The 15,018-nt window shown below is 39.4% G+C and overlaps 1 protein-coding gene across 1 annotated transcript; it reads right to left on the bottom strand.

Moving 5' to 3' along the window:
• Window positions 1-5,822: 5,822 nt before the first annotated feature.
• On the bottom strand, window positions 5,823-14,669 carry kmt5b (lysine methyltransferase 5B). Its single transcript, XM_019346510.2, has 10 exons — window positions 14,531-14,669; window positions 12,485-12,742; window positions 12,251-12,398; window positions 11,984-12,149; window positions 11,795-11,904; window positions 11,298-11,464; window positions 11,171-11,190; window positions 10,947-11,083; window positions 10,594-10,793; window positions 5,823-10,362 (listed from the first exon to the last, which is right to left on the bottom strand). Exons 1-10 carry the CDS (start codon window positions 14,538-14,540, stop codon window positions 8,882-8,884), a joined length of 2,697 nt encoding a protein of 898 aa, XP_019202055.1. The 5' UTR covers window positions 14,541-14,669; the 3' UTR covers window positions 5,823-8,881.
• Window positions 14,670-15,018: the final 349 nt, after the last annotated feature.

The raw sequence follows: 15,018 nt of genomic DNA, 5'->3' as shown, positions 1-15,018 counted from the left end.
TACAAACTGATGCTTCAGGAGTGGGCCTTGGAGCTGTCCTTCAACAAGAGGTGGATGGTGAAGGAAGGTCTGTGGTGTTTCTGAGTCGGAAACTACTTGACAGGGAGACGAGGTATTAGACGGTGGAGAAAGAGTGCTTGGCCATGAAATGGGCTATTGAGGCCTTGAGGTATTATCTTCTGGGACCTCACTTCACTTTAGAGACTGATCATCGTGCCCCCCAGTGGCTGAACCGCATGAGGGATGCGAATGCCCGCATTGCAGGATGGCACCTGTCTCTGGAGCCTTTACGGTCCAGTACAGGCCAGGGAAGTCAAATGTGGTTGCTAAATGTTTATCTAGGATGACAGAGGTCCAGACACCATTTAAAGGTTTTCCGGGAGAGACCATGGGTTAAGGGAATGTGGGGAATCTTTTGTGCTTGGGTTTTTATAATATTGGGTTTGGTGTCAGATTAAAGTGTAAAATATTTAATAATCTGAAAATGTGAAATGTATTTATATATTTATTTATTCAAATTGATGTATTGTATACTGTGGTGGAAGGTTGGGATTTAAGAATTTATCTGAGAGTGGAATAATAGTTTAGTCTGTGACAGCTGAAAGTATTTAAGGCTGCCAGTTGTCATTAGAGAGTGTTGATTGTGCTGTGAAGAAGCTCGACGAGTAAATTGTTTGTAAGGAGACCTATATGGCAAATAAATACTTTTCGTTCCACTGCCCTTGCCTTGGTCCATCTCACTGTGATTCTAGCTGCTAAGGGCCACCCTGTTACACCCTTACTCCACAACAATGATACAGAAGATTTGCCCAGTGCTACAGGGCTATAACAATGTAAGGAATTCTTAAGTTCAAAAGTTGCTGCAGCCCAGCCAATCAGTATTGAGTAAACAGAGGTGGGAGAAATAGAACTCCATTTTGTTCAGCACTCCATGAGGTAGGCATGGTTGTTAATATCAACTGGTTCCATCCCAAATGATGCCCTGAAAAAAGGTGTGTCGTTACCAAGTTGTCACACAAAAAACATTTCATGATGTGTAAAGCCAATAAGTGCTCGCAACACCTTTGTATTCTTATTGTTGCAAAACATACTGATGGCACTGGTTACAGATACATTTCTAAACTACTGAAGGTTCCAATGAGCACTGTTTGAGCCACAGTAAGGAAGTGGAAAGAACATAATATCACCACAAACTGGCTACAACCAGGTGCTCCCCACCAGATTTTCCACAGAGTAAAATTATCAGAAGAGTTGTCCCAAGCCAAGGATCACTTGAAAACTCACGTTGAAGTGCATTTAAAGTTTGCTGAACAACATTTAGACAATTAATTTAGAAGAATTAAGTCTGGTCAGATGAGCCAGAGTGAACTCTTTGGATATCTTAATGCACACCATGTTTGGAGCACCATACCAACAGTGAAGTTTGAAAGTGAGGACATCATAATGCGGAGCTGTTTTTCAGCATATGGCTCTGGCAGGCTTCATATAATTTAAGGAAGGATGAATGGGAAAATGTTCTGAAACACATGATTAGTTCATTACCAGGCCTCTGGAGAACTTCAAGACATGTTGAGGAGGTCATTTAGCCATTTGTATCAGCTGTGTCGGATCAAAGACACATCTAAAACCTGCAGGACACCGGCCCTCGAGGCCTGGAGTTCGACACCTGTGTGCTAGACAATGTTTCAAGTTTCAAGTTTTATTGTCATGTACAGATAAACAGTGTAGCCACATTTACCCATAATGAAAATTCTTTGGCTCGTGCTCCTTAGCTTTACATGAGCATATAGAAAGTGTGCATTTATATTAAGAAGAAAATAACAGAAAATAGCAGTAATAATAATAATAATAATGAAAAAAGAGAAAAGGAGAGAAAAAAGTATTAAAAATTTAGAGAATTTAAGACAGTTGGTATTTACAGTTTGTGCAATGATCCCAAACACAGCCAAAGAAACTCTCAACTGGTTTCAGAGAAGGAAAATAAAACTGCTAGAATGGCCCAAACAATCACCTGACATGAATCCAAATGAAAATTTATGGAAAGAACTAAAACTCACAGTTTACAGAAGGTGCCTTCAGGATTTGAAGACTGCATGCATTGCTCAAAGCTGAGCAATGCATGCAACTAGTTTTTCCGTACAGGAGTCTTGAAGCTGTCGTCACCAACAAAGGCCTTTGTACAAAGTAATAAATACATTTTTACAGTGTTTAATATTGTTCCTTGTGTCATTTCTCACAATGACACATAATTTATGGACATCTATGGTGTCAGTTCTTTGCATGTGTGGATTGGATGGGTTGCTACTGACATCTGGTGAGAGTTTCATGTCAGTAGCACCTTTCCAAATATATTTAGTTAGAAAATTGGTGATGTGTTTAATACTTATTTTACCTGCTGTATGGTTAATATTTGACATTTAGCTCTGTTAGAGCACATTTATGAATAACAACCCCGTTCATTTTTGTGATAAATTGTATTAAAAAAACACTCTGTCATGACCAAGATATTGGTGGAAATAAGAATGGTTATATTGAAAAAAAAAAAACAAAACATTAAATGAATGAACCCTAACTTGCTAATGTTACTTATCAAATCACACCTCAACCTTCTGGTATAATTTTGACTGGACATTTGCTCACTCTTCCTGTCAGTATTGGTAGAGGTTGTCTAAATAGGTCACTTTCCTGGTATGGACATGATGTTTAAGCATAGTCCACAGATTTTTAATAGGGTTGAGGTCATTCCAGGAGTTTAATGTTAGTCAGCTTTTCCATTCCAAAACCAGTTTTGATGTATGTGTGGGATCATTGTCAGGTTGGAACACCCATTTGTATCTAAGTCTTAGCCATCTAGCTGTTGATCTGAACTGCTGTTAAGAAATTTAGAGGTAGTCCTCCTCATTTATTATTCCGTCCACTTTATACATTGTACTAGTACTACTGGCAGCCTCAGAGCATGGTGGTGGGAACACCATGCTTGACAGCTGATACTGTGTTCTTAGTCCGCGCCATGGTCCCTGCGTTATTGACCCAGGGTTTTGAGTTTTCTTTAGCTTTGTATTTTTATAATCTTGGTTACATTATTTTGTACTGGTATCATAGTTGTTCACCTAAGGGATTTCTTAGTCTTACTCTGGTTCTTCTTTCATTCTTGCTTGTTTTCCTCTAGTTTTTCCTTCTTCCATTGTGTTTCTGTGTCTGGTTCAACCTCATCTATGTTTGCTTACGTTTCTGTCTTTGTGTCAAGCATGTATGTCTTAGGAACTGGCTAACACTGACACCTGGACTGTCTTACATTGATAGTCTCTCGTCCTGTGTGCATTGTGTTCGGTTTTGCTTCCCGTGTCTCATTAGTGCACGATTAGTTTCAGCTGTGTTCCCACCTGTGTCCTGTTCCCTCATTATCGTCTGTGTTTATATTCTCTCAGTCTTCCCTTTACCTATTTTGCAATATCCATCTAGGCTGTGGAACCCCGTGTGATCCTTTGTTTGAGCTGAAGGCAAGGAGTCTGAAGTTGAAATCATAATAAATCACATTTTTCTTTTGGTAATATTGAAATGTGTCCCACAGATGTGAACATCACATAATGGTTAACAGAGACAGGCAGTAATGCTTACCCGATTACTTTTTTCAAGTAACAAGTAAAGTAAGGGATTAATATTGCAAAAAAAGTAATTAGTTTACTGTTACTTTCCCATAAGCATGCTGCGTTACTGCATTACTAAACTGTGATTTTGTTTGTGAGAGTGTCTCGTGACAATGACATACAAGCATGCGACAATGGATAATATGGAGTGCGGGAGAGAGTACGACCATGCAGCGTTTGAAGCGTGGAAATGCTTTGAGTTTGAGTCTGTAAAAAGTGACAAAAACATTAGCGTCTGCTGTACACTCTGGGAAGAAAACTTCTTTCTAGAGCAAAAAAATTAAACTTCAAATCTGAGCAAGCACCGAGCACACCGCCATGGGAATATCAAATTCACAGAGAAACCCCCGGATTCCCCCACTGACATGACCGCTGCAGCACCAGGCAAACCTCCACCGGCCCCACTCCTGCTAAACAGGTGACAATAGATTTAAGAGTTGCTGAATCTTTGATATTATTTATTTTTTGCTGTGTTTTACTTGCATCCATCTATCTATTTGAGAGAGTGAGTGTAAACACAAAACATTATTTTATTTTATATGCTGGAATATGCAGAAAATAGGTTTAAATAAATTTCTTCCAGTCAAACACTGCTGCATATAATTCAATCTTTGCTTGAAGTCAAAAAACTAATAAAACTAATAAAAAAAAGTTTTAAAAATAGACTTTTCCATTTGATTCAATTTTATATGATGAATTATGCACAAAAAATAGAATTGGGCTGAAAGGTCTATTGCTTTATAACGTATTCAGGTTGTGTATCATGTTTTTAAAAAGTAATAAAGTAACTAATTAGATTTGAAAATAAATAATCATTAAAGTAATAGGATAACTAATTACTGTTTTCAAGTAACTTGACCAACACTGATTGTGAATGGCAAAATCTTAACCTTGTCTTGATATCTTCACTTTTTGCATTAAATCATACTGGGATGTTTGTTGTACAAGCGTGGAACTTCAATATGAGAACTCGAACAAGAGATACCAAGAAACTTCATATAGCTTACAGATATTTTCACTGTGCTACTGTGCACAACTCACCTAAGACCCCATCACATAATTTCAATTGGGTTAAGGGCTTTACTTTGATTGGGCATTTCCACCACTTGATTATTTCCGTTGTATATTTACACGTGGGAATGGGATTATCATCTTGTGGCATAACCCAGTTTAGCTTTCAGACAGATAGCTTCACATTTAACTCTAGAATACTTTGGTATATAGGAAGTTTAATCAAATTATCAACCTGCCACCACTGCTTGACAGCTGATGGGGGGGGGGGGGAATCAATATGCTGGTACTGTGCATTATGGTCAGATATTTACATATTGGTCTAGTCTGTCTTTTTTTTGGTTTACTGTTATGAGCTTCAACATTTAACATGCTGAGGCCCTTAGAGCCTGAGATTTTTGTCTTCAGATTTTTAAAAATTATTTCACTATTTCATGGTTTCACCTTGGGGTGAATTTACTGACATGTTGACTTCTGGGAATACTGACTGTCTTAGACATTTTCCACTTAATAATCTTTCTCACTGAAGAATGACACTTTAAACTGTTTGGAATAATAAGTTAATCAACCACATCTGATTAGCAGAATCTGGCTGCTACTTGCCCTCTTAATAGAAGTAGTAAGGGTGGACTTAGTTTTCACACTGCTTCTACTTTCTGGCTTAGTTTTTGTTCAATAATGGCACTGTATAATGTGCTGCTATTCATCTGAAGTTGATATGTAAAACCTTAGAACTAAAAGGTATATACTGCTTTTTAGCTATTCCAGTTGAAGTGCTTACACCAGATTCAGAGCATTTTTAATATTAGGAAATAACATGCTATATAGCACTTTCATCACAATGGTGTGATTAAATAGTTTGCATTGTGTGTTTAAACTATGTTTTCTAATATTAGTTTACACTTTCTTCGGAAAATGCACAACTGCTGTAAATAGACCTATGATTATGACTGCTCGCATTGCCTCTTTTTTGTAAATATGCCCATAACAAGATTTGTGACATCTTGGGTTGACTTATCGACAGTCACCTACATTTGACCACCAGACTGCCGATTTTAGGGTCAGTGATTATCCTGATTATGTTGAACTTTTCAAGGTACATGTCCTAGCACCAATAGGGGAAAATTGTACACTTTAACAGCAGAACTCAAAACGCTCAAGGAACAAGAGTCACAAAGAAACTTTATATAGTTTTCAAGTATTCAAAACTGTTAAATAAGTACAAGATGTGTTCACATGATTTACATATTGGACAATATATGCACTGCCCATTTTTATTTGTCTTTACATGATTCCCACTACCCACGCAACAAGCTAAAAATTTCCGCAAATTATTCACATTTGTTTAGATGTTTTTCTTTTTACTTTTTGAGTGAGCTGGTTATTGTGACAGCTTTCTATTGGACAAGGACCACACAGATGGTAACACCTGGAAGAGTTTACAGTGTGGGATGGACAAGTCCAAAGGAGGGGATATTGGGGCCACACTGAGCATGGTCAAAATGGTGATTAGCTGCTGGTGATGTCAACAGTACATATTAAACACAGGAAATAAGATTAACATTGAGTCTCAGTCTTGATCCCTTGGGCTGTTCATTTACATCCACACAATAAGAAAATAATATACAGAAGGACTGACGGTGGGCTTTTGATGAAGTGTTTCTCTGGGAAAAGCAGATGGCTTAGCATTTACACTCTTTCATGATTAGCTATGTGAGAAATTTTGTCAAAATGTGTCAAAATGCTCTTTAAGGCACCTAATGCTGTTGGAAAGTATATGTGCTCCTGTAAAGGAAACTAAAAAAACAACAAGTGACTAAACATATAAGTGATACACTGTATTTCTAAATTCTAGGTTAATGCTGCCATTTGTACATGGAAGATAAAATCAAACAGGTGGGAAGGAAATTAAAGTAGCACCACAGAATGTATAAAAAAAAAACAGAAAAAAAGAAAGCCTCAGTACTATACCAAGAACATTCGAAACAGTGAAAGGTTCCTCTGCAAAGTCTAGTGTCAACAGACATCACTTCTGATTTTACAAACTCTCACAGTAAAGAGTGAGCGTGGAGAAAAAACATCATTCAACGGTGACACGGAAGCCAGTCATTCTGTACATTACTTTTAACATTTCGGATTTCAAAAGCATATACTGGTAGCCTTTAAAAGTGGATCTGAATGACCTTGAACTACCACATGTGCCATGTTACCATTACAGAGTAGCTCCAGAAATGAAAATTTTTGAAGAATACAATTTTATGTATGCTGGATTATAAAATGGTTTTTGATGTTGTTTTTTTAAATTATGCTGCTTAAAGTGTGTATTTACATCACTGAACAGGCTACAGGGATTTACCGAAAAGAAATGTGCTCAATGTCTGAACAATGAAAAACACACATGCATGTTCCTTGCTGCTAAAGCTGGACTACTTGTTTACTCTGTCAGTCGTTTCCAACACATAACAGAACCTGACCAATATATAAGCCTACCACAGATCTTTTTGTAGACCCACACATATTGTTTGAGAAGCCTCAATATAAATACCTTTCTAAAAAGGAACATAACGCAGAAAGAAATCATTCAAAAAGGTCTAGAAAAGGTGTCATCACATTTTCTCCACTAAAGCGCCTCCTTCCATTTTTATTCATGTATTTAAAAAAAAAAAAAAAAAAAAAAAAGATCCTCTTGCTGTCCATATCACTTGCAGCAAAGTAGCATCACAGCGGGGGAAAAATGGTGGGGTGCCTCTACTGCAAGTTGCTAACTACTTTGTGAATTACTATAGACTAAATATAAAAGTTTATTTAAAGCCTCAGCATTTGCATTGTGGCTTGCTTTACTTACTTATTTATTTTTTTGTTTGTTTCTAGCCAGAAGTGACCATGTGAGAATGAGTGGCTGGAGTGCTATGTTAACAGCTAATGCTAGCTTTGTTTGGTAGAAAGGTGTATTGCACCTGTTCCTGCACATTAGAACTGAGTAACACAAAAACACAGGAATCCGACACCCTAAACCTGGAGAACAGACTTCTCAGAAAAATAACCACTCAAAAAAAAAAAAACATTTTGTACTAAGACAGACAAAAAACACAGACAAGAGATCCAGTTCTGTGACTTCAATCACCTGAGGTGACATCCTGCAGACTGAGAGTGTAGCACTAACTATCAGTTATACAAAGAGTGATGCATAATTTAAGTCGATAAAGACTTGAACAAAATCTAGAGTCACACAGTTGTTACGAAGGAAGTAATAACCTCCCAAGGTAGCTACCAAAACTCGGCTGTAAAATGTGTAATTGTTCAACTGTGTAACACTTTTTATCATGGGAGTCCACAGAGATTAACTAACTTTTGGAGTCGGAATCATATTACCACAAGAGGAACTTTTGACATTTCATTAATTTTTCACTTTAAACTAATGCATGTCCCTCTTCCAATACAACTCACTTGCTATTTGTATTTAAGCATGTAATACTGAATTTTTGGGTAGCAAAAATTTAGTATAAGGATCGATCAGGCTCTACCTACCTGATATACCATAAATGAAAACTGTTCCTGTGGATAAGCTCATGATAGCCCAAATTTAACATCATAATTCAATTCTATACATACATACACATGATGAACTTAAATTATACTCTGAAAAAAGACATTCTTTCCCAGGAAAACTACTGAAATAATGAGAACATGGCACCTGCATCCTAAAGGACTGTCTGGATGATGTTACAATGCCTCTGGACCAACCACTCCACACTGTTCATTCAGTGCAGTTTGCCTACTGAAACTTATCAACAAAAGACAAAAACCAAAAGTTCAGTAAAATACCTGCCTATGAGACAGAGAGGAATAATCACCATACTGTACACTTTCTACAATATCCACGTCCATTATGAATAAACAAGTGCATTTACTTAAAGGAATAGTTTAGCTTAAAACAAATTCTGTTTTCACTTAGGAGCCAGCTAGATTATTCCCAAAAATGAGAAAGATTCCTATCACGGGATGGACTCGTAAAATTTCCATTAATCAATATTTTGGGTGGTTGGTCTTTATATGAAATAAAGTGACAGAGTGAACAACAAATTTGTTTCAAGTTAACAGCACCCTCTAATAATGTTCAATTTCTCTCTCTCTCTCTCTCTTTTTAAATTACTGTACTTCTTTTACATCAACACAACAGTTGATTAGCAGGTCGTCTATATTTACAGGGAAAAGTCCACCGCTTATGCATTGAGCCTCAGAGACTGATCCTCTCTCCTCCTGGAGGAGATATCAATGTCTATGGAGTCTTTACCCACAATGAGTCGGAGCCGCTTTGCTGGAGGAAGTGGAATGAAATCGTCTTCAAACTCATTATCAAAGTAGTCATCGTCATCCTCCCCTTCCTTGTCCTCATCGTCAGACGAAGGGTCTGCCAGGACCTTTTGGGTCAGATGTCCGCCATTCCTGGTCTCTAGACCTTGACTCATGTCTCCATTAAAGGAAATCTGGTCCACCTTTGTCTGTGATAGTCTTCGTGCATCATCCTCCCGCTTCAACTGGATTTTCAGCTTGGTGGAATTGCTGTGGACCACAGGGGCAAAGCCGTTATTCAGTTTGGCGATGTAGGAGCTGCCTTTATCCTTGTCATGATCCTTGCTGAACTTGATGCTAATTTTGCTCGAAGAAGGCGAATTGACCGTAGATGCAGAAAGATGGGAGGAGCCAACAGGATCGTTGGGGTCAGTGGTCTTGCTACTGCTGCTATCCCTCCGTCGGCGGAGCGTCAGTTTGGGGATGCCTGTGTTATTCTCTAGGATCAACTGAGCATCGTATCTTGTGATCCGACGCTTCTTCTTCCCCTTGTCCTGAGACCGGCAACTACCCTTTCCCTTGTCCCGGTGGAAAGATTTGCTGCCATGGGTGACGCAATTGTAGTCTCTATGTTGGTCAGCAAAGCTCAAAAGCATATTTCCACAATCTGAGAAATCTGCAGCATGGCTGCCAACCACTTGCGTGAAGGACTCCCCATATGTGTCTTCGCATTTAATTGTCCGCTCGGTCCTGAGCCGTGCTGGCCGTTTCTGCCTGGTGCTTGAGCGTCTTCTGGCATAGCCAGCATCTAACGATGGATGCTCTAGCTCAACTCCGTGGTGGAGGTACTCCTCCATGTCAGCTGGCTCTGTTTTGATGACCACCCCACCAGGGACTGGACTCAAACCATCCATGGCGCTGGGCTCTAGCTTAACACCAGATGCTGTTTCCCGAGCTTTTACAAGGGTCCTTGTGGACCTGCGAGTTCTGTACATCGAACACTGGCTGCCTTCGCTGCTCTGCACAGCTGGAAGGTGGCCATTTTCCTTGGCAGTATGACGTGTCAGATAGCCTTGCTGGCCCAGTGTCTGCTGCACCAGCTCCTGCCCATCCTTCTCCTTCTTTACAGTGACGCCTTTACACAGCGACATCTTTGAGTCCGTGAGACCCAACTGGCAGGTCTCTCGTTTGGCCAGTGCCTTGGGCTCTGCAACCCTCTTCCGACTTCGCAACTGGACTTTACTTAGTGAAGGCTTAGATTGGGATCTTAGTCTCTTTGGTACCCTGTTTACGCGACCTTGTTTTGAACATGAGGTAGTAAGGGCTCTTGACAAAGTCTGTCTGGTTTGAGTCCTGTTTTTATACTTCAGGCCAGATGATGATGACGATGATGATGTTCTTTTTCTGGCAGCTGGAGAAAAAACAGAAAAGGCTGCACATTATAATGTTTTTAGATAAGTAACTGTATATAGAAAAAAAAAGAAATCAAATGTAACATTTTGGAGTCCTGCAGCACAAATAATATAGATTACTGGGGATGACTCATGGTACAATTAAGAGATATAAGACAGTATTGCCCAAGGAGTTTCACATCTGGGCTGCGATAGACGAAATACATGTTAAACTGTTAGAGGACTCTTACACTGATGTGTTTTTGGCATTTCCTGAGAGTCTACATCGGTGTGCGAGCCTACAGAGTGACTGTCTGAGGTCCTGTTTCCCTCCCCTAGCTTCTTCAGCCTGTTGAGGCGCTTGTCTGTCTCCCGCAATCCGTACTTGCTGTTGATCACCGGTACTTCCACTGGCAGTCCAGCTTTGGATTTGAAAGCACCAGTACCTCGTCTACATGACAGAAGGGAAAAAAAAAAAGAAGTATGATTTATTTGTTCTTATTGTACTCAACTGAGATTCTGAGTTTGTTTTACTCAAATTCTTTTGTTTTTCCAACCCACACTGAAACACTGTGTTTAGTTTTCTCATGACGTATACTCCTACCTTTCACAAGTATAGCATTCACAAAATTCATTGTTTTCCCCAAAAAACCCATCTCCATAGTAGCACGAGATTTCTTCTCCTGGCTCAATGTCCCTTAAAACTTTTACACAAGCTGTGTCCCGACCTGTTGACACAAACTTGGAAGACAAACGGAAAAGGTCTTAATAACCTGAGTTTCCACATTTAAAAGTGACTGATCCCAAAAGACGCTGAAGAAAGCCTACCTTGCAGTTTGGCCGACAATCTGTGGGGGGAGGGCACAGCAATTAGTATACTCGTGAAAAACAGTGATGTTAAATTTTTAACAAGAGGACGTGATAAGATCTCCACAAGTAAAACGAAGATTACTACCATGATTGATGAATGCAGCTGGTCCAAGCCACAGCTGCGCACAGTTCTTGCGGGTCGAATACATGACACTGAAGTCATTCTCTCCATGCCGCAGCAGTAAGTTCTCCTCACTCTCTGAGAGCTCAGCAATGCATCCAACCAAGTACTCAATCTTATCGTTTCTTTTCCTGCGATATTAAATCAGGCAGAAAGGGTTATCACCCAGGTTAAAAACAAGTTTGTAAGTTAACATCATGCGCTACCACAACTCTGGTTATCTGTTTCTTCTAACTTCTAATAAACTGCTCATGTTTCTTCTTTTTGAAGTTTTATTTTTGAATATTTTACTATATTTTACTCACATCCTGTGAAGGACCTTTCATAGTGTTACAATTATTATTATTAGATCAAAAGTTTGAAATCACTGTAACTGGAATTATTTTTGAACTAGACAATGGCCAAGTTTAAACAAAACCAAAGTTCATAGTTATTAATAACATATATCAGTTGGTTCTCACCATTCCTTCGTTGCCACAATTTTAGCTCCATTTTGCTCAGATGAGTAACGGTTACAAGGAAGAATCTCAAACCCACTGTCTGTAGCAAACATGCGCAGATAAACAAACACCTATGGAAAACACATAATGAGCTTTGTGATTGGATGGCTGGCTTGCACAATAGTGGAAAAATAATAATAGTGTGCTTACATGCTGCTTGAAGAGCTTTTCTTGAGCCTTCGTCTTGTGGAGAAATATATTTCGAGCCCAGTCTCCTGATGTCAAAGCTTTGAAAGCTTTTTCCAAGTTGTCGTGTTTCTTGAAGCGCTCAATTATCTCTTTCAGCTCTTCTTGCCTTCCCTTAATAGGTCGAAATCTGTCAGGAGACATTTGAGATACAAAAGTAACTACAAGCTTATCATCTGGAATAATCTCAGGAGAAGCTGTAAGCAAATTAGCAGAGGCATATTTGCTAACCTGGTGTTCATTTTGTGTGTCTGAAAGCCCAGATATGGATCCAGGATGAGGCTCGTGGTTAGATCGTCATTCTCACACAACTCCTTGGCAGTCATTCCAGAGGAGGGCACATAGCGCCTTTCTGCCTCCAGACTGGCTGCATTAAATCCTACAAAAAGCACAAGCATGCTGAAGTTAAAGTATGCTGCAGCTGAAGAATCCTTGGATTAGTCAAAGCAAGCATTTTGAACTCACTGCGGCTACATCTTCGGTTTCTGGTGTGGCTCTTGTTGTGGCGCAGAGATGCACGTTGTGGATGCTGAGAACGAGTCTGGCTCTGGCTCACAGTCTGCTCGCCAGTCAACTTGTTTCCATGTCGTCTGCCATTTAATACCATGTTCTTGGATTCGCCCAGCCACTTCATGCCCACAAGACCCCTGGTCCAGTTGCATTTAGTCTCTGAGATGAAGCAACACTCTTGAGTGGGGAAGACTGGGGACAAGACTTTGAAACCTGGTGAAAGAAGAAACGGACAAGAAATTTTTAAACTGCAAAAATTCAATTGGTTAACAGAAAATATCTTATAAGTGGAATGATAGAGTTAATCTGTTTAAAAACAGGTATCAAATATTCAGTTTCTAACTTCAAGGTAAGTTGAATATTTTTTGACTGAATGACAAACCAATATTGAAGTTGCTGGTTACAAACTTTTCATGTTGCATTAAGAACACTTTTTGCTCTGTTTAACGTCGCTACATCAAGGCATCTTCATTTTAGATACCTCATTATCTGGGTTTGTAATGTAATGAGAACACAGCAGAACACAGTTACTGTAGGGTTTGTATCTTACAATACAAAGTGTCTTGGGGTAACCGATGCTGTGTAATGACGCTATATAAAGAAGACTGATTTGAAAAGTTACTCAGATGCCATTTGGCAATCACATAGGTAGAACAGTGAAGGTAAACATATTTCTTGCATTTCTTTCTTTTCTGATTTCACTGATATCTGAACTATAAATTCCTTTAATCAATCTCAAACTAATTTCAAGCAAAAAGGACAAATTTGCTGCTTATAGCTTTTCAATGATGACAATTTGTTATTATTTTTGTTTGCCCAGTAAACTGCCATTTAAAACACTACTGGCATAAAGTGATCAGCATCAGTGAATGAACCCAGCGCTGTGAGACGCTTCAGGTTTGGGCAATGTCAGTTCAGAACAATAATCCTCGAGCGCCGCTTAGCGTTAATTCCATATATTGCATTGCCTTACTGTCAAGTGCACCAGAAATGACTTCTCTCCTGTCATCCATCCACACAGTACTGTCCTGTTAATGCATGCATCATATGACAGACACGTTTTCGGCTTCATTACCATGCCATGATGTTTATGAGTCTGTCATACGAGCAGTTTCCAGGGCGCTAAAGTGTGGCATCATCGCAGTTGTGATCGAAGCAAATGTGCTTCGTCTTTATGGTTCAAAAGCTAACGTTAGCTACTATAGAACACAACATCCTCAGGGAATGGGAGAGGCAGTAGAAACCCGGAAGGCCACACCGTAATCTGAGGCCGAAATTGTACCACAGTTGTGAATATAGCAGGGTATTGTTTGCTGACAACTCCCCTCTCTCCACCCGTTCGCTTCGTTAGCCTGAAGCTAATTACCACGAACGAGGCCTGAGTGGTTAGCTTGCCGGCTACATGCCTAGGTATTTTCCAAAGACTAAGCACGTCTCACAAGTACTACCCATCAAACGCAATTAAAAACAAAGGCTGATGTCGAGTATTGTTAGACTGGTGCACATATTTAAGGACCATCTCATGCCACAGTACACCAATTCGACATCACAAACTGCTCTGACGTTTCCCTATCAAGCTGCTAAATTTCAGCAAAAAAAAGACCAAATACGGCTCGTTTGCCGGGCCTGCTGATTTAAATCCTCAGCGAATCCTCGAGCATTAACGCACTCCCCGAATCATGTTAGCCGACATGAAACTTCACCTTGTAACTTAACTTGATCGTCAGTGAGCAACGACTAATTGCATGTATTCAGTCTCTCCTCATCAAATTTATGTCGTCTCAAAAATCATGAAATATTCGGTGATTACACGGCATTTAGCTCCCAGCATGTCCCAGTAACTAGTTTACGGTATGCAGTCTACCTGCAAACAACTAGAATACACCAGCTAACGCAAGCTAACAAACTGCATTAGCACAGGTTGTTTGATATGGAAGCCATTAGCTAGCTCGATGGGCTAAATATTCAGTTTCTCAGCGAATTAAAAGTTACTTAATGTACCTGAATCCATGTAGATACAATATACTGTCGTTATCAAAGAAAGCAAATAACGAGTTACCCGGTGTAAGTAATGTTATACATCATAATGAGTTCAATAGCAAGCTGAGAGCGTTACACGGCTTGGTATCGTTAAATAACCCCAGTCGACAACAAAAAAAAGAAAAACACCAAACACACAGAATACTTACGATCTTAAAACGCTAAACCGTCGCGTAACAAAACAGCTCTTCTTTAAACAAATCCAAATGTAGCACGATACCCTAAAAGAAAATAACACAGGAAACACATTTTTTAAAAGAAATTAACATTAAAATTCAAGATGGCGGCCACGGACAACAGAGGGACAGAGAAAAACGCAGCACAGCCATCCTAAAGAAAATAGGTCCAACAAATACGACGCAATTCTTCCGTCTGTGCTTAAAGGATAAACATAATTAGAAAACGCAATGTAAAACTTGAAAAATGGACACCATTGGGAATTTTTCTAA

Source organism: Oreochromis niloticus, linkage group LG1 (genome assembly GCF_001858045.2).
Source record: "Oreochromis niloticus isolate F11D_XX linkage group LG1, O_niloticus_UMD_NMBU, whole genome shotgun sequence".
Lineage (NCBI taxonomy): Eukaryota > Metazoa > Chordata > Actinopteri > Cichliformes > Cichlidae > Oreochromis > Oreochromis niloticus.
Note: the sequence above shows the minus strand (reverse complement) of the source record. Positions and strands in the feature narration are given on the sequence as shown.

Coding starts and splice junctions, on each gene's coding strand:
- kmt5b (XM_019346510.2), bottom strand. Junction 11,905..11,983: donor AAAAGCTCTTCAAGCAGCAT/GTAAGCACACTA, acceptor TGTTTTCCATAG/GTGTTTGTTTATCTGCGCAT. Junction 11,084..11,170: donor ATTGTCGGCCAAACTGCAAG/GTAGGCTTTCTT, acceptor TTGTCTTCCAAG/TTTGTGTCAACAGGTCGGGA.